Source organism: Ursus arctos, unplaced genomic scaffold (assembly GCF_023065955.2).
Source record: "Ursus arctos isolate Adak ecotype North America unplaced genomic scaffold, UrsArc2.0 scaffold_4, whole genome shotgun sequence".
Classification (NCBI taxonomy): Eukaryota; Metazoa; Chordata; class Mammalia; order Carnivora; family Ursidae; genus Ursus; species Ursus arctos.
Window position 1 is genome coordinate 42,816,789 of NW_026623056.1, and position 20,292 is coordinate 42,837,080.

A 20,292-nucleotide genomic window follows, 5' to 3' on the forward strand; every position below is an offset into this window, starting at 1 on the left:
TGCAAGTGTGGCGAGGGGCAGAGGGAAAGGAAGAGAGAGAATCTCAAGCAGACTCCCCCCAGTGAGTGCAGAGCTGGATGCAGGGCTTGATCCCAGAACCCTGAGATCATGACTTGAGCTGAAATCAAGAGTTGGCCGCCTAACCGACTGAGCCACCCAGGTGCCCCAACCTCCATGTTTTCACAATGACAACCCCTTAGACTTATTTTGTTAATTACCCAGAATTTTTCTTGAATTTTAATTGTTTTCTGTTTCCTAAACTATTATGTACACAGCAGGTAACCTTTCTTAATTTGGGTGCATGATTTTTTCCCCTGAATGTTTTTCTAAAATTAGGAGGAACCAGCAATGTGCTATTGACTCCCTGCAGTCTAGTCTGGATTCTGAAACTAGAAGCAGAATTGAGGTGACCCGGCTGAAGAAGAATGTGGAAGGGGACCTCAGCGAGATGGAACTCCAGCTTAGCTCTGCCAACCGGCAGGTGTCAGAGGCAACCAAATCCCTGGGCCAGCTTCAGACTCAGGTCAAGGTATTTCAGATTGTAATATGCGGGCAGGGAATAAACAAGAGACAGATTGTGTGGAGCAATAAAAGTAAGGGCAACAGATCTAATCCTTCAAGAGAGCAGGAACGTACTTACATTTAAATTGGTGGAGCTTTGCTCAGAGCATGCATGCAGGTGCATGTCCCATATCCCAACTCAGACGATCTGTGCCCCGGGCCCATGTTTTCTCTCGCAGGACCTTCGGGTGCAGCTAGATGACAGCACACACCTGAACAGTGAGCTGAAGGAGCAGGTGGCTATGGCTGAGAGGCACAACTCTCTTCTCCAGTCTGAGCTAGAGGAACTGAGGTCCTTGTATAAGCAGACAGAATGCGGGCGCAGGCTGGCAGAGGAAGAGCTCCTGCAGGCCACAGAGAGAATCAATCTTTTCCATACCCAGGTGAGGCCCATAAACTCTTCCGATTAGCTGTGTCAACTGTGTGAAGACCATGGTTTCCACCTACTCTTCACCCTTGGACCATACATGGTTGCCACGTCATGCCGTGGGCATGGCATATGAGGCTAGATGAAGTCTTTGCAGCAGAGCAGTGGGCACGCTCTTCATTCATTCCCAGATGTATTAGTTTCCTAGAGCTGTTACAACCCAGGGCCACAAACTGGATGGCTTAAAACAGCAGAATCGATTCTTTCACAGTAGTGAAGACTAGATGAGTGAAACTAAGGTGTCAGCTGGGCCATGCTCCCTCTGAGTCTTGTAGGTCAATCCTTCCTTGCCTTTTTCTAGCTTCTGGTGGTTTATTGGCAATCTTTGGTGCTCGTTAACTTATAGCTGCGTCATTTCAATCCTCTGCCTTCTCATGACATTCTCTCTCTGTGTCTTAATACCATCTTTCCTCTGTTAGTATTTGTGTCTAAATTTCCCTTTTTTATAAGGACATCAGTCATATTGTATTTGGACACCTCCTAGTGATCTCATTTTTAACTTGATTCCCTCTGTAAAGGCTCTATTTCCAAATAAGGTCACGTTCAGAGATCTGGGGTTAGGACTTCAGTATATCTCTTTTGGCAGGGACACAATATAACCCATAATACTAAGTCCAAAAGAATGGACTCTCAGAGCATTGATAGCCAAGATTCTGGAGAGACACGAACATTCCCTAGTGTACCAGAGCCACTTGCCTGCTTCTCCTGTTCCCTCCAAGCCACACACTCTCCCAGCATCCCAGGATTTAAAAAAAATGTTCCTGCCTCAGAGCCAGGAGATTTCTAACAATTCTAAGTGGCTGCTGACAGATTTGATGAGCTTTCAGGACTCTGGTATCTCATGGAAGGTTATATAAGCGACATGAAGCAAGAATTCTTAGATCGTTTGCCATTCTCATAGGATCAGGAGAAACCATTGTGGCTAGGACCAATGTGTATAGTAAATGGATCATTCAACATTTATAGGGCACTCACCATAACCTGACAGGTATACATGGTATACATGCAGAATGTCTCCATTGTCCCAGAAAAAGGTGGAGACCCACGCGAGGAACTGCAGCACACTGCTGGAGTGTGGTGTCAGAGCAAGCACACCCCTACAGAACGCCTTCCCTGACAGCCCTAGACCTAGCTAGGGGCGCGATATGCTTAAGTGGAGCTGTGAAACCAACGACGGAAGCATGAAGGAGGAGGAGATTTGGGTTATTGAGGGAAATTGTTACCCTCACTCGAACATGGTGGGGGAGATCAGAGAAATGATGCTGAGAGCAGGGAGAGCCAGGTCCCCAGGAACCTTGAGTCTGAGACTGATGCAGCTTGAATTCTGACTTGCAGCTAACGGGGATCCACTGAAGAATTTTGAGTAGCCCAGAGTGAAATGATCAGGTTTTCATTTTAGGAAGTTGACTCTGGTGATTGCTATGAAGGGTGGATTAAAACAGCTATAGGCAGAACTGCCATATTTGGGGCATTTAGAAACGTCTGGGATCATTCTGGTTGCCACAGTGACTGGAGAGAGCCACTGACATTTCGTGGGCCGAGTTCAGAGATACGAATACTTGGCTAGGTGCAGGATAATCCTACTTCTCAAAGAATTGCCCCTCCCAGAATGCCGGTTGTGCCCCCACCTAGAAATACTGGAAAAAGGGAAGGATCAGCCAGAGATGTACCAGCTGGAAGGCATTGAAATTAGTTAGCGCCTACAGTTTGACTTTTGTGTCCATCAAAACATTGTGCATGACACAACCCTATTTAGATATCATGTGACATGGAACAAATAGGCTGTGTGTTATGCATAATTCCTGGCAGGCTAACTCACTTCAACATTTTCTTTCTCTCTCAGGAATGCTTATCTAAATACAATGAGCAGGATTCGTATAAAGTAGGATATTGAATTTTTAAAAAGTAATCATCTATCTGTAGTACTTAATAGCTATTGGTAATAAATCATTTGCCATGCATATTATAACTGATAATGCACCAGTGGGTCCCAATATGATGAAAACCCACCAGCCTAGAGGGAGCTCAGCACATCAACCAGAGAAAAAGCAGACACAGGGAGGAGGAGGTGAATTTGAAAAACCAAAAAAGAAAATTAGGCCGTGGAAACGTGATCTCTAGGGCAGAGTTTCTAACACTTTAGGTGTACAACAGAAACTAACACCAAAATGCAAATGTCAGGTCTCCTACTGAATCAGAATCTCTAGTGGGACCCAGGAATCAAATGAATTCTCAGGGGACACTGCTGGTCCCGTTGACCAGCACAACTAGGCGATACTACATTGCTCACAAGGACCTCTCCCCAACATTAATCATGTGGGGGCACCTTGCAATTAATAGAATGCTGTCAATCTTTTGATAACATAATGAACCTTTTATGGAACCTTCTTAGTCTCTTCTGCATTCCCAGACCTCTTGAGCCTAGAATAAACATACAAGGCCAAACTCGTCCTTGGCTGATTACATGTGTTCTTTTTCAAACCTGAGCTGTGACAATCTGGATTGCCCCCTTGCACAATATCTCCTAACCCCCTTCCTCCCCAAAAGAACCCATTAGAGTCATTCAGCTTGAAAAGGTTTTGACCAATATCTTCCTAGCAGATTTTAAATGATTCCATGTATGAGCAAGTCGGCATTTATATTCATGCCCTCCTTTACAAAGAAAAAGTTTCTATGGAGTTATGTGCAGTGAGCATCCAGAAAATATCCAGTAAAATACATTCATCCTCAACAGCATCACCACCAGGGAAAATCCCGGGCTGGGGGGCATGGAACCCAGCTCTCTGTGAGGATGGAGCATGGTAGCCTTGCTGAAGATGCTTCTCGCCATCGAGGAAGCAGGGCAGAACCTGTGAGGCTAGGGTATCTATTTCCAAGGTACGGTCCTGCTGCCAAGAGAGGAACTAGCTAGAGAAAAGTGAAAGGACAATGAAGAGAAATCTATAATAGGACCCTGTGCTTTTTATATTACATTCTCTGCGCTAAGGTTTCACACCCTCAGAAAAGCTGTGCTTCAAATATGGACCAAATAGCAGCAAAAGGAGCCTCAGCCTCTAGTGTCACAACCCAGGGAAGAAAGAATTAGGGCAGTACCAGCCACAGAACCTCTGACACCCTCCCACAGGGTAGAGGGTTCCTAAGGGCTGGGGGATGAGGCTCGTTGGAGCGACACTTCCCGCCTCCTCACTGCAGAGTCAGATAGAAAGGGAGGTAGATAAAGAGGAAGTGGGGGCTTGTTTTTGTTTTTCCTGGAGCAGCAGGAGGTAAACTATCTACCCCCCCCCCTCCCCAGACGTCTGCAGCTGACCTTGACCTGTGCCCTGGAGCACTTCCTTCTACCACATCAAAGAACAAAGGCAGAAAACCATTTTCCTCAACAAGTGGAAAACCAAACACATATTTGGGGTTTGTAGATTATCTGCATCCATTTCTACTTTCTTATTCAGACAAACTATCTCTTTAATATGGAACCTCTAACAGATGAAATACCTTCCATTCAAAGATGCCTTTGTTGGCAAAGGGGAGTTTTCTAGTGTGGCCTCCCGGAGTTGGAAGGACAGCTTTGCTGACTGTGGCTGCCGAGAACAGAGCTCGCTGCTAGCCCAGCCCATTCCCCTTGTGTGTCCTCAACCGACCAGCTTGATTTTGCATCACGGGCCTCAACTTGCCTGATGAGCGTGCTGCTTTGCTTTAGAACACTAGCCTCCTCAGCCGGAAGAAGAAACTGGAGGTCGATGTTGCCAGGATGCAGAAAGAAGCCGAAGAGGCAGCGCAAAGGTGTCAAAATGCAGAAGAGAAGGCCAAGAAGGCGGCCACCGAGGTGGGTCCATTGACTGCTCGCTCACTCCTGTCTTCCAGAGTTGACCAGAGCAGTAGCCAAGGGGCAGAGGCAGCTCTGCAGCCAAAAAGAATTCCATTGATTCTCCATACAGCCAGGAGATTAGCTGACCCCTCTGCCTCTCTGTTCCCATTTTGAAAAATTAGGCCAACTAGCTCCTCCCTTCCAACCTACTCAGACAATAAAAAGGAGCAGTTGAATTGCTATAAGCAAAACCTTATGAAAGCAAGAGGTGTTTTTTTTTCTAAGTTAGGCCACTTTCCACTTGTGGATCAATACATCTAGAGTCTAGAAACAATTCTTCCTGTATGTTCCTACAAAGAGCTATTTTCCCCGTATCTGTAATGGTTTGATGATGATGATCTAGAAAGAAAGCTTATTTCACTTATTTCTTACAACCCGTACTATTGTTTGAGTAGCACAATCAGGTTGGTAAAGAAGGGTTTCGGGGCTGGTGTACCTTCTTTATTTGCAAGTTTAAAATTGTTGATGGGGGTGCTCTTCCTAAATGGTGCTAAGCTCAGCACTGGCAGCCAGTCTTTTCTGAAGCTCTGGGGGAACTGAAGAAGGGCCACCACTGGGCACCCCCTGTGGGCAGATGCGGCCCTTCTCTCAAAGGGCACAGCAAGCAGAAGGTAACACTCAGCAGAAAAATTAGCGGAGGGAGGTGGAGGACCTTGCAGGTCCCAGGCTTGCTGAGCAGAGTGCGCACTTAACCGCAGCCTCCACTCACTCCATCCCCATCAGGACACTCTGTGTGGTCCATCAAAGCCCAGCTCTGAGCCGCAGCCCTGACTCCGCTGGTCCTCTTGAAGAAAGGGGTATGGGAACTGCGGAGACAAGACATTTAATTAGATTTTATATTAGTCATTTTCAAATGCAAAACAGGGGAAGAGCTTGTATCTGTATTTGCCTGGGTTATTTGTCAGTTGAGGAGCTAAACAAAACCTTTGCACCAAATCCTGGACACCAGGTCACTGTAGAACCCAGCCCTCTCTAAGAAGAGAGAAGCGTGCCTATCACTCAGCCATTTTGTAACAATGCAGACATTTCTGCTCTGTGATGGAAAAGAGGTGTGCGAAAGCTTGAAAATGTTTGATGGCCAGGGGAAAAATAATACGCTAACATTTATGAAAATCCACATAGAGAGAATGGAATAAAAAGAGTGTCTACTCCAGCTTGGGAAATGTATGCAGTCACACATTATGAAGACTCTCTGCTCTAGCGTGCCTTTATAAGACTTTCTTGACAATGTTGAAAAATGAACTCACTACCTCTTCCCCCACCTTCCGGTTCTCTAATAGTTCAGCTCTGAGTCCCAGCCCCACATAGCAGAACCCAGAGTTGCCTCCATAATTCATTCTCTGCCCTCACCATCTGCACAGACGTCTCACACTTAAATTATACAGATGGTTGGTAACCTGATAGACAGAGAAGCTTTGGCTGGGAGGACAGTGTTCTTACATTAAATGCACTGAGAGATTCATGAACCAGTTCTTAATAATTTTGTCGAGACATCAAGCCCTTGTACACATAGCCAAAGCCAAGAGCAGGCTTCACAAACAAGAATGAACCTTCCTTGTGCCAGATTATTGGCACTGAAAGCACGTGTAGCTGCCAAATTCCTGGAGCCTAAACTTGTTTGCTGTTGTGAATCACAGAATTATCAGAGTGAGATGTGAAAGACTTTCGTAGGCACCCTTCCATACTTGTCCTGGTGCATGATATTACAGGACATGTCCTGGGTTTTAGTCCGTTCAAAGCTGTTGCTTCAGTTGGTCAGCTTTCTTTCGATACAGGTGTTGTGCAGTGTTCACGCAGCACTTCATCTCTGGTCTGTTTCTGCTCCCCCTCACCCAGCTTCTCTGGTAGCTTGATGTCCTCTTGATTGCCATATCGTTAACAAACTCGAGGGTGGCCTGGGTGAGGGACAGAGCGGTGGGAGATTAATACACAGAGGAAGGCATGACATCTAGTCAGAGCATGACCTGAACATCGTGGGTGGAAATGTGAAGGTCAGTTGGCTGCCAGCTCATCTCAGCTCCTTTCTTCCTGTTTTAGTCAGCAAACATATCAGAAGAACTGAAGAAGGAGCAAGACACCAATGCCCACTTGGAGAGGATGAGAAAGAACATGGAGCAGACCATTAAAGACTTACAAAACAGGCTGGATGAAGCTGAACAGAGGGCCGTGATGGGGAATAGAAAGCAAGTCCAGAAACTAGAATCGAGGGTAGGTGTTTGCATGGGTCATCATGGGGCCATGACGACTCCCAATTCAAGGCCTTATTGTCCTGGAATATCGCTCCAAATGTTCCCTATCTCTCTCATCACTTGTGCTTTTAGTACTTCTAGATCACTGAGAGTGTCAGGTCTCAATGTGGTCATTCATTCTTGCTTGACCTTGGGCCATCAACCAAGACTTTTCTTGGACTGGATTAACTCTGCCTTCCCTCTTCCTGCGAGGTGAGAATGCATCTTCTCCCGTTCAGCCACACCGACTCCGGGCTCCCCACAGACAGGGTTACCTGCTATTTCCAGGTGCACCCACGCAGTCTTGCTTCTGTGCCTTTGTTCTTGCTATTGCCTCTGCAGAGAAGGCCCATTTTTTATCTGTCAGGTCAGGGAAAGTGGCAGGGAAACAACTAAATCAAGGATCAAGAAATGCTTAGTGAAGATATAGGAAGGACTGACAGCAACGATATAGCACCTGCCCTTGGGGAGTTTAACAACAAATAGGAAGGTCTCTCTTGAAAATAGGGTATTTAAAACTATTGAATCGATTTCAGTGGATATGTACAAGTTGGGTGACAAATGCTAGAAGGATAGGAAGAATACCTGACTGGGACTTGATGGTTCAGAAGGGCCCCTGAAAAATACGGTATTGCTTTTGCGCATTTATGGTGTATTCATACAGGAGAATTCCAGTGCACATCCGCGGTACCTCCAGCCACTCATGCTGATTAAGAAGGAGTGAGGCAGAGCTCCGTGGTAGGTTCTAGAGATCCCATCTAGCAGTACAGCAATGATAACAGGCACAGGTAACAGAGTCTACAAGCTTTTGTGCAAGAGCAGGGGAAATCTAGAAGACAGGTGCACATACACATTTGCTTGTGTTTTCAAAAAGAAGGGGTGACAGGATTAGACAAAAACTAATAAAAATAGCTACCCATAGGAGGAGAACACGGAGATGAAGCTGAGACCTTCTGAATGAACCTCATGCCGTTGTTTTGATTGCAAAATCGTATAAAACATTTACATGCTTCAAAATTAAAAAACAAGTTTAAACCAAAGAGCAGAATAAAACAAATCAATCCCTAAAATGTTAACACAAATGGAAACAACTGAAGCTGACTGTGTATCAAGTTGGGGGGCATAAAACACACAGAAGAATTATTCCCAGTGACTTTTAAACATAGTGCTTTGTGCATCCCTCACGGAGTACATCTAAGGACAAAAGAAAAAAGATCAGCAAATAAAGGAAACCGTACTTGTAGTTTCAAATAACCGTTATCATTACCACTATCAGTAAGACTAGTATAATTCTCTAACCAATAAATATTTAATCTTTATTGTATGAGAACCAAGATTTTTAGTATGAGAAAAAACATACAGGTATAAAATTAAAGAACTTAGAGTATGTCTTTTTTCTCTGATAGAAAAATACAGGAATGATACTGGTATTTCCAATTCAAATTTAAGATTGCAGGATTTAATTTTGTTTCCAATTGCTCTTTCTCCACCATTAAGGCCTAGAACCAGTGCTAACTCAGTAGCAGTGAGCTCCCAACATCGGCTGATAGTAAGGAATTATGATTTTCTTAAAAACATAATCATAATACTATTATCTGTTAGGATTACATAACGAAATATTTACAGGTGAAATTATATGATGTCTAGGATTTGAGGTAATAAAATGATTTTCCCGGAGGAGCTTAATCAACTTCAAAATACACAAATGAGAGAAAAACCTCAGCTTAAAGGGGGCCTCATCGTCTCATGTCTCATCCGATTGAACTATGTATTAGTTCCTCTATGATAGAGGGTGAGAAGATTATTTTAATGGACTCATCTACAAGGCACTTGCACACCTGCTGACTTGCCCTCCTCGAGGAAGAGCAAGGACAGTGTGTCTGAAGTGGAGGGAGGGAGGCGGGGAGTAGGAGATGGGGTCAGACATTCTGGGCGCATTCATGCCTAGGGGCATTAGACTTTGCAATTTTAAAAGGGTAGTCAGGAAGGCCCTGTTGAGAAGGTGGCATTCGTGTCAAGAAGGCGGCAGGGAGAGAGCCAGGGACATCTAGGGGAAGAGAAGGAGCAGCCAACAGCCTTCATCCCTCAACTCTCTACCCCCCGTTCTGTTTTATTTCTCCAATCACTTCTCACCATCGAACAGATTCTATATTTTGCTTTGTGTGTTCCCCCTCATTCAAATGTATGCTCATACAGGGGACAGACTTTTGTTTGTTCTGTTCACTGCCGAATCCCTAGCCTTGGGGTCTGGTGTGTGGCAGGCATAAAATATTTGTTGAATGAATGTTAACTTTGCTTATCGGACTCTGTCAGGCTGCAGGTGGACTGTTGGTCTGTGCTATAGCTCTCCCACAAAGCCAGGGCTGTCGGGCAGTGCGTGCCACATATGCCACCTGGCCTCAAGGTCAGGCTTCAGAGAGTCCGCTGAAGACCACGTAGAACACTGTCTGCATCCTTCAAGTGTGCTCTAGCTTATTCCCTGTATACCACCTATGTTCCTACACACGTGTATGTGCGTGATTTGGGGATCCAACAGGAACTTGTCCCTTCTGCCTGGATGAGCCCCTCACAGCCTTCAGAGTTTAAACAGGCCTTTTACAAACCCACACAATTCAGTCACCTCGCTGTGGGCGAGGCGGTGTTCCAGAGAGGCTGCCCTGTTTAACCACGGCCAGGGAGAGTGGCTGCGTCTTTCTTGATGACTTCGCTCTATTGCAAAGGGCCGTGCCAGTCGGCACATACGAGGTCACCCTGGCTTGCCGGCTGCCGGCCTGTGGTCTGAGGTCAGGGTCTCATTGCAGGTTCGCGAACTGGAAGGTGAACTGGAGGGCGAAGTCCGTCGCAGTGCCGAGGCCCAGAAGGGAGCTCGCAGGCTGGAGCGATGCGTCAAAGAGCTGGCCTATCAGGTACTCCGGGAATCTGTTGCCTGTTGGGGCGCTGGCGACCCCTGAAACGGCCTTCCAGGCCTCCCGCTCTCTCCGTCTCTGCCCTCTCTCCGCGGTAGACCCCCGCTGACCATCCCGGGGCGGAGGGGGGGCTGCGCTCTTCGGGGTTTGGGTGGGTCCCTTTCCAAGCTCCAGGAAGCAAAATGCGGCGCAAGCGCGATCCGAAGTGCAGAGCTATTTATAGGGCGCTGACGTTCTCGCACACGCCGGCTGCCGCGCTCGCACTTGGGGGAAGACGCCTTCCTGCGAGAGGCTGGCTGAGAACGAGGTGTAAATGAGGTGGCTGCCAGAGTCGGGCTGGCTCCGCAGCCGGCAGGTGACACGGGACCCTGGCGACACCGGAGCTCCTAGTCTCTGGGGGCACAAAGCCTCCGGCCCCCCCCCCCCCCGACAGCTCTGGTGCGCGTGCCGGGGGGCGGTAAGGCGGCAACTGCTAATGACCGGCCTCCCGAGCGCGCAGCGGCTGCTCCTGGGCCTAGCCTCGGTCTCCCGCAAGTCTCCTGCAGGCTTCTCACCCGGAATTAAGGCGTTTCGGAAGCCACAAGAGAAGCCTTCCCTTTCATTTTCATCTTCTAACCTGTCTTCCCTTTTCCTCAAGTGGAGGGGGCCATAGATAGAGGCCACGAGAGCAGAGGCGCCGTGTCATGGCCGCGCGGGGGCTCGCGCCTTCCCGGCACACAGTAGGGCCGCATGTTGCGGTCGTTGAGCACGGACACCGGAGGGCCCTTTCTAGCCCGCTCCTGCTGCGGCCCTGGCTTATGCCAGTGCAAAGGCAAATTCACTGCGGCCACCACCCACTTTCACAGCAACTGTGGATCCGCCCGTCCGATTCTGGTCCCTGAGGCCGGAGTCGCTGTTAGAGATGCCGCAGTCTTCCTCCCTTGCAGCAGGAAGGCCAGTGTGGATGAGAAGCACACAGTGTGGATGGATGCTTCAGAAGCATCATCTTGGGCTAATTAAGATGAAATGAGCTACGTGCGCAGCTCTTCTTTACCGAATAAGTGGTTCTTTTCTAAGACGAGTTTGACGCTTCTTTAGTTATCCCGAAACCACGCGGGAGTGAGCCCCTGGTAGGTGCCGCTAGGGAAGCAAGCAGCTGGGGAGCATGAAAGATGTGGCGTTCTACCCTTTTTCGGAGAGGGGCGAGGAAGCCACCTATGCTGGGGGAGTAAAATGCGGCTTGTTAATAATGTCTGGGTTTTTCTTCTCTTTATTTTCCTGTGGATTATTCATACATTTTTTCTTGTGAAGACAAGTTCATTACAGAACAAAATACCAAGGCTATACTTTCTTGGTTTTCATTGTCCCAAAGAATGCATTCTTTTTCTATTGTGTTTTATCTTTGTTTCTTCTTAGCAATAGCCTTATTGTTCTCTCATGCACTAGTATGGAGGTATAGTTCATAATTTCTTCCGAGTGTCTGCACGGTGCTTGGAGTGTATCTATTCAATTACACAATGATTTTCTGCCATTAAATCAGATAACACCTACTGAGCACCTATGTCGTGCAAGATATTAAGCTAAGCGCTGTAGCTTTAAAGAGACATTAGAGAGCCCTCCACATTCCTTGATATCAGTACCTGATTTTGAAATATCCAAGATAGATGATGACTCAATCCAGTCTGCTCTCCTTTAACATCAAAATAACCACCAGGACTATGAGGCGGGGTGTTTCATGATAGTATATCATTGGAGCCAATTGAAAATGTCATTTTGAAAGGGGCCTAAATATAGTTTTGATTCCTCAGAAAAATCCTCTGGGAATAGCCTACTACATGGGAAAGGGAATCGAGTGTGACCCCAACCACAATCGTTCTATGGCCAGTCCCCATTGAGCATTTGGAAGCTCATCCGATTTTCACTCTCCAGTACCCAGAATAATGTGCTATTATAAAACAGGACATAGGACTAGAACTTAGAACCGTTATAGAAGGTACAGACAGTTTTTCTGCACCCCCCCATCCACCTGCTCCATTTTATCTTCAACTGCTTTCTATATTCAAGGATCTATGTATAGATGTTATTTAATCCTTACAAATCTAATTACAGATATAGTATCTTCATTTTTAGAGATAAGGAAACAAAATGTGATTTGAGGTAGCTTCTCGGGGAACCAGATGTCAGGATGGAGTTCTGGAAGTACAGGAGATTTATTGAACATCACACCTGGGAAAGACAAAGGCAAGAGCAAGAAGGATCGGGCAGAGAAAGCCTTTAGACCACAGTGCAAGTCTGATACCCGTGAAAGGAAAGAGTGAAGGAAGGAGGCCGGGCCAGGAGCTTCAAATTGCAGAGCACCTCTGAGCAGTCTCCCGCACAAAGATTGCCTGGAAAGGAGCCCCGCGTTGGGCAGAAATGGCCAGATCCTAGTAACTGGTGGGCCCAGGTATTGACTGGGGGCTGCCGGGGAGCAGTGATCTCAGTGTAAATGCTATAGCAGCTCCCAAAGATGCCGCAGCTGGAGGTTTTCAGGTAAGGGCCCGCCTCACAGTTGAATGGCAAGTTCTTCTCTCGAAGGGAAATCTGAGCTGTGCACAACCATGGCTACCCCAGGGTTGAGATGTGAACCTAAGCCTAAAAGAGACTTTGTCTTCTCAAGTGGGAGGGACATCATGGACATCGGCAACCACTGCTAGCCTTCTTCAGTTTTCTTCTTTATGGCTTCCTGGACTACGCAGTAAATTAATGGCCTCAGTAAATCGGTTTGAAGCAATTAAACTGCTCTTGGTTTCAGAACTTCCTATAAACACATAATTCTATGAATCTTCAAATTTCTTATACCTGGGAGGGAGAGGGATGGGCGGATGAAAACAGAATAGATTTTATTGAAAAAATAGAGTTGTCTCATTTCCTTATATCTTGGTCTCTGCCCTAGTAAGCTTAAAATTAGTAATTATATACTATCAGACTATACTTTAAGGTGGGGTGGGGGAGCATTCTAGGCGATAGAAATGGCTCAGTTGGGGGGGCGCCTGGGTAGCGCAGTCGTTAAAGCGTCTGCCTTTGGCTCAGGGCGTGATCCTGGCGTACCGGGATCGAGTCCCACATCGGGCTCCTCCGCTAGGAGCCTGCTTCTTCCTCTCCCACTCCCCCTGCTTGTGTTCCCTCTCTCGCTGGCTGTCTCTCTGTCACATAAATAAATAAAATCTTTAAAAAAAAAAAAAAAAGAAATGGCTCAGTTGAACTTTTATTTCTTTACTTTTATGTATTTATATTGAGATAAAATTGACACGTGACATTGTATTAGTATTAGGTGTACAACATAATTTGATGTCTGTTTTCATCGTGAAATGATTAATACAAGTTTAGTTAATATCCATCACCACACATAATTACGAATTTTTATTTCTTGAGAACTCTTAAGATTTACTGTCTTAGCAACTTTCAAATATACAGCACTGTATTGTTAACTGTGGTCACCATTCTCAACATTCCGCTCCCAGGACTTACTCATCTTATAACTGGAATTTCGTACCTCGTGACCACCTTGACCCCTATTCCCCCACCCCCATCTACCCCTGTCTTTGGCCACTACCAATCTGTTTTTTTGTTTCTGAGTTTGGTTTTTTAGATTTTACATATAGGTAAGATCATATATTACTTGTCTTTCTCTGACTTATTTCACTTAGTATAATGCCCTTAAGGATTACAAATGGCAGGACTTCCTTCTTTTTTATGGCTAAATAATGTCCCATTCTATGTGCAGATACACGTACCCCATTTTCTTCATTTGTTGATCGATACTTAGGTTGTTTGCATGTCTTGCCTACTGTAAATAATGCTGTCATGAACATGGGAATGCAGATATCTTTTTAAGATAGTGATTTTGTTTCCTTCAGATAAATAACCAGAAGTGGAATTGCTGAATCATACGGTAGTTCTATTTTTAATTTTTTGAGGAAACCTCCATAGTGTTTTCCACAGTGGTTGCACCAGTTTGCATCCCCAACAGCAATGCACAAGGGCTCCCTTTTCTCATCAACACTTGTTATTTCTTGTCTTTATGGTGATATCTCATTGTGATTTTGATTTGCATTTTCCTGATGGTGAGTGATGTTGAGCACCTTTTCATGCACCTATTGGCCATATGTATATCTTCTTTGAAAAAATGTCCATACAGATCCTCTGTTCATTTTTTTAAATTTCCAGTATAATTAATGTACAGTGTTATATTAGTTTCAGATATGCAATATACTGATTCAACAATTCTATACATTACTCAGTGTTCACCAAGATAAATGTACTATTAATCCCCTTTATCTATTTTACCCATCCCCCCACCCATTTCCCATCTGGTAACTACTAGTTCTCTATATTTAAGAGTCTGCTTTTCATTTGTCTCTTTTTTTGTTTGCTTGTTTGTTCTGTTTCTTAAATTCCACATATGAGTGAAACCATAGGATATCTGTCTCTCTCTGACCAACTTATTTTACCTAGCATTATACGCTTTAGACCTATCCATGTTGTTGCAAATGGCAAGATTTCATTTTTTTATAGCTGAATAATATTCTGTGTATATATACCACTTCTTTATCCATTCATCTTTTTTTTTCTTTTTTAAGATTTTATTTATTTATTTGACAGAGACAGCCAGCGAGAGAAAGAGAGAACACAAGCAGGGGGAGTGGGAGAGGAAGAAGCAGGCTCCTAGTGGAGGAGCCTGATGTGGGGCTCGATCCCAGAATGCTGGGATCACACCCTGAGCCAAAGGCAGACGCTTAACGACTGTGCCACCCAGGTGCCCCTATCCATTCATCTTTTGGTGGACACTTGGGTTGCTTCCATATTTTGGCTATTGAAAATAATACTGCAGGGGCGCCTGGGTGGCACAGCGGTTAAGCGTCCGCCTTCGGCTCAGGGCGTGATCCCGGTGTTGTGGGATCGAGCCCCACATCAGGCTCCTCTGCTATGAGCCTGCTTCTTCCTCTCCCACTCCCCCTGCTTGTGTTCCCTCTCTCGCTGGCTGTCTCTATCTCTGTCAAATAAATAAATAAAATCTTTAAAAAAAAAAAAAGAAAATAATACTGCAATAAGCATAGTGGTGCATATATCTTTTTGAATTAGTGTTTTCATATTCTTCGGGTAAATACCCAGTAGTAGAATTACTGGATCATATGGTAATTATTTTTTGAGGAACCTCCCTACTGTTTTCCACAGTGGCTGCACCAGTTTGCATTCCCACCAACAGTGCATGAGGGTTCCCTTTTCTCTACATCTTGGCCAATGCTTGTTTCTTGTTGTCTTTCTTTTTTCTTTTAGCTATTCTGATAGGTGTGAAGTGATATCTCATAGTTGTTTTGATTGGCATTTCTCTGATCGTTAATGATGTTGAACATTTTTGCATGTTTCTGTTCCCCAGCCCTTTTTCCGAATCATATTTTTTGTTTTCTGTTTTGTTCTGTTTTGCTATTCAGTTGTATGCGTTCTTTGTGTATCTTGGATATTAATCCCTTATCAGGTTTAGGATTTAAAAATATTTCCTCCTATTCCATGGGTAGCCTTTTCATTTTTTTGACTGATTCCTTTGCTGTATGGAAGTATTTTAGTTTGCTGTAGTCCCACTTAACTTATTTTTGCTTCTGTTCCCTTTGTTTTTGCTGCCAAATCCAAATTTCATAGCCAAGACCAATTTTGAGGAGCTTATCCCATGTTTTCTTCTAAGAGTTTTATAGTATCATGGTTTCTTTCACATCCGACATTTAAGTCTTTAAGCCGTTTTGAGCTAATTTTGTGTATGGTATAAGAAAGTGGTCTAGTTTCATTCTTTTGACTGTGGCTGTCCAATTTTCCCAACACCATCTATTAAAGAGACTCTCCTTGTATATTCTTAGCTCCTTTGTCATAAATTAATTGATCATATATATGTGGGTTTATTTCTGGGCTATTTTGTTTCATTTATCTATGTGTCTGTTTTTATGTCAATACCATACTGTTTTGATTACTACAGCTTTATAATTTTGAAATCAGGAAGCATGATGCACTGAGTTTTCTTCTTTTTCAATTTCTTTGGCTATTTGGGGTCTTTTGTGGTTCCATACAAATTTTAAAATTGTTCTATGTCTGTGAAAAATGCAATTGAAATTATGATAGGCATTGCACTGAAACTGTAAATTGCTATGAGTAATATGAACATTTTAATATTAATTCTTCCAGTCCATGAGCATGGAATATCTTTCCATTTTATTTGTGTCATCTTAAATTTCTTTCATCAATATCTTATAGTTTTCAGGTCACAAGTCTTTCATCCCTTTGGTTAAATTTATTCCTATTTTATTCTTTTTGGTGCATTTGTAAATGAGATTGTTTTCTTTCTTTTAAGATTTATTTATTTTAGAAAGAGAGCACAAGCAGGGTTAGGGGCAGAGGAAGAGAGAGACAAGCAGACTCCCTGCTGAGTGGGGAACCCGACTCAGAGTTCAATCCCAGGATCCTGAGGTCATGACCTGAGCTGGAATCAAGAGTCAGATGCTTAACTGACTGAGGTGCCCCAGGATTGTTTTCTTAATTTCTCTTTCTGATAGTTCACTGCTAGTGTACAGAAGCACAAGTGATTTCTGTATGTTGATTTTATATCCTGCAATTTTACTGACTGTTTATTATTTCTTATGGTTTTTGGTGGAGTCTATAGGGTTTTTTGTTTTGTTTTGTTTTGTTTTGTTACATATGCTGTTATATTATCTGGAAATCAGGACAGTTTTACTTCTTCCTTTCTGATTTGAATGCCTTCTGTCTTTTTCTTGCCTAATTGCTTTGACTGGGACATCCAGCAATATGTTGAATAAAAGTGGTAAGAGTAGGCATCTTTGTCTTGTTTCTGATCTGAGGAAAATCTCAGTTTTTCTCCATTGAGAATGATATTAGCCCTGGGTTTTTTATATACAGCCTTTATTATCTTGAGATAAAACCCTCTATAACCACGTTGTTGAGAGGTTTTATCATGAGTTGATGTTGAATTTTGTCAAATGCTTTTTTGGCAATGTATTGAGATGATCATATGATTTCTGTCCTTCACTTAGTTCATGAAGTGTATCACATTGATTTGCAGATGTCGAACCATCTTTGCACCCTTGGAATAAATCTAAAATAAATCCAAAATAAATTCGATCATGGCATATGATCCTTTTAATGTATCGTTAAATTCAGTTTACTAATACTTTCTTGAGGATTTTTGTATCTATGTTCATCAGGGATACTGGTCTGTAGTTTTCTTTATTTCTTTCCTCTCTCTTTCTTTCTTATGGTTTCATATCAGGGTAATGCTGACCTTGTAAAAGGTGTTTGGAAGTGTTCCCTGTTCTTCAGTTTTGGAAAGGAATTTGGGAAGAATTGGTATTAATTCTTCTTTAAACATTTGAAAGAATTTACCAGTGAAAACATCTGGTCCTGGACTTTTATTTGTTGGGAAGGTTTTTATTATTAATCCAATTGCCTTACTAGTAATTAGTCTGTTCAGTTTTTTTTCCCCCTGTATTGAGGCTTATCTATTTATTTATTTATTTTTAACATTTTATTTTATTTTTCATCATAATAAGTGTACTCTTTAATCCCCATCCCCTAATTCCCCAATCCCTCCACCCACCTCCCCTCTGGTAACCATCTGTTTGTTCTCTATAGTTAAAAGTCTGTTTCTTGGTTTGTCTCTCTCCCCTTTTTTTTTTTTTTTTTTTACTCATTTATTTTGTTTCTTAAATTCCACATATGAGTAAGATTATATGGTTTTGGTCTTTCTCTGATTGACTTATTTCACTTAGCATTATACTCTCTAGTTCTGTCGATGTTGTTGTAAATGGCAAGATTTCATTCTTTTTTATGACTGAATAATATACCAATAATATGGCTGAATACACACACGCGCACACACACACACCCCATATCTTCTTTATCCATTCATGTGGGCTGCTTCTATAGTTTGGCTATTATAAATAATGCTACACCAAACATAGGGGTGCATGTATCCCTTTGAATTAGTATTTTTGTACATTTTGGGTAAATATCCAGTAGTGCAATTCCTGAATCATAGGCTATTTCTATTTTCAACTTTTCGAGGAAACCCCATACTGTTTTCATAATGGCTCCACCAATTTGCATTCCCACCCACAATGCAAGAGGGTTCCTTTACGTCCACATCCTTGCCAACGCTTGTTATTTCTTGTGTTTTTTATTTGTTCAGATTTTCTATTTTTTCATGATTCAGTCTTGGAAGGTTGTATGTTCTAAGGATGTATCAATTTCTATTAGGTTGTCCAAAATTTTAGCATATAGTTGTTTATAATAGTTTCTTATGATCCTTTGCATTTCTGTGGTATCACTTGTAATGACTTCTCTTTCATTTCTAATTTTATTTGAGTCCTCACTCTTTTTTCTTGGTGAGTCTAGCTAAAAGTCTATCAATTTTGTTTATTTGAAATTTTGCTATTGTTGTTGAAGTATAGGTGACATAGAATGTTATATTAGTTTCATGTGTACAACATAGTGATTTGACACCTCTAGATGTTACACTATGTTCTCCACAAGTGTAGCTACTCTCTGCCACCATATAATGCTAATACAATACCATTGGCTATTTTCCCTATGCTGTGCCTTTCATCCCATGACTTATTCATTGCAAAAATGGAAGCCTGTACTTTTCACTCCCCTTACCTCTTTTGCCCATCTCTCACCACCACCACTGGCAACCACCAGTTCTCTGTATTTAAGATTCTGGTTTTGCTATTTTTGTTAGTTTCTTCATTTTGCTTTTTAGATTACACATGTAAGTGAAATCATATGGCATTTATCTTTCTCTGGCTTATTTCCCTTAGCATAATACCCTTTGGGTCCATTAATGTTGCTGCAAATAGTAAGATTGCATCCTTTTTATGGCTGAGTAATATTCTGTTACACACACACACACACACACACACACACATCTTCTTTTTCCATTCATCCGTGTGTGGACACAGGTTGTTTCCAAATCTTGGCTATTGTAAATAATGCTGCAATAAACATAGGGGTGCATATATCTTTGCAGATTGTGTTTTGTATTCTTCAGGTAAATACCCAGTAGTGGAATTACTGGATTGCATGGTATTTCTATTTTTGATTTTTTGAGAAACCTCCATACTGTTTTCCATAGTGGCTACACCAATTTACATTCCCACCAATAGTGCACAAAGGTTCTTTTTTCTCCACATCCTTGCCAACACGTTTCTTGTGTTTTTGATTTTAGCCATTCTGACAGGTGAAAGGTGATATCTCCTTGGGGTTTTGATTTGCATTCCACTGGTGATTAGTGATGTTGAGCATCTTTTCTTATGTCTGTTGGCCATCTAATCTATATGCCTTCCTTGAAAAATGTCTGTTAGGTCCTCTGCCCATTTTAAAATCAGATTATTTGGGGTTTTGGTATTAAGTTCTGTAAGTTCTTCATAAATTTTGGATATTAACCCCTTAGCAGATATAACATTTGCAAATACATTCTCCCATTCAGTAGGTGGTCTTTTTGTTTTGTCGATGGTTTCCTTTGCTGTGCAAAAGCTTTTTAGTTTGCTATAATCCCAATAGTTTATTTGTGCTTTTGTTTCCCTTGCCTAAGGAGACATACCCATTAAATAAATAAATAAATTACTTAATTAATTAAAAGAAAAGGAGACATATCCATAAATATGTTGCTAAGGCTGATGTCCAAGAGATTACTGCCTATGTTTTCTTCTAGGAGTTTTATGGTTTCAGGTCTCACATTTAAGTCTTTAATACATTTGGAGTTTATTATTGTGTATGATGTAAAAAAGTGGTCCAGTTTCATTCTTTTACATGTAGTTGTCCAGATTTCCCAGCACCACTTAGTGAAGAGACTGTCTTTCTTTATTGTATATTCTATCAGCCTTTGTCATAAATTAACTGACTATACAGGTTTAAGTTTATTTGGGGGCTCTCTATTCTGTTCAATTGATCTATGTGTCTATTTTTATGCCAATACCACACTGTTTTATTATGACTTTATAGTATATCTTGAAATCTGAGAATGTTGTAGCTCCAGTTTTGTTCTTTCTCAAGATTGCTTTGGCTATTTGGGGTCTTTTGTGGTTCTACAAATTTTAGTATTATTTGTTCTAGATCTGTGAAAAATACTATTGTTATTTTGATAAGGAGTACATTGAATCTGTAGAATTGTTTTCTTAATTTATCTTTCTGCTACTTCATTATTAGTGTATAGAAAAGGGGCGCCTGGGTGGCACAGCGGTTAAGCGTCTGCCTTCGGCTCAGGGCGTGATCCCAGCGTTATGGGAT

The 20,292-nt window shown here is 42.8% G+C and overlaps 1 protein-coding gene across 1 annotated transcript in view; it reads left to right on the plus strand.

The window, feature by feature from the left end:
- The window catches only part of MYH15 (myosin heavy chain 15), a 152,541-nt gene that overhangs the window by 117,402 nt on the left and 14,847 nt on the right, over positions 1-20,292 (plus strand). Inside the window, exons 34-38 of the mRNA XM_026492845.4 lie at positions 337-529; positions 741-944; positions 4,683-4,808; positions 6,888-7,058; positions 9,880-9,984. Of these exons, the coding sequence (XP_026348630.3) occupies positions 337-529; positions 741-944; positions 4,683-4,808; positions 6,888-7,058; positions 9,880-9,984 (799 nt within the window). The remainder of the gene's footprint in view (positions 1-336; positions 530-740; positions 945-4,682; positions 4,809-6,887; positions 7,059-9,879; positions 9,985-20,292) is intronic.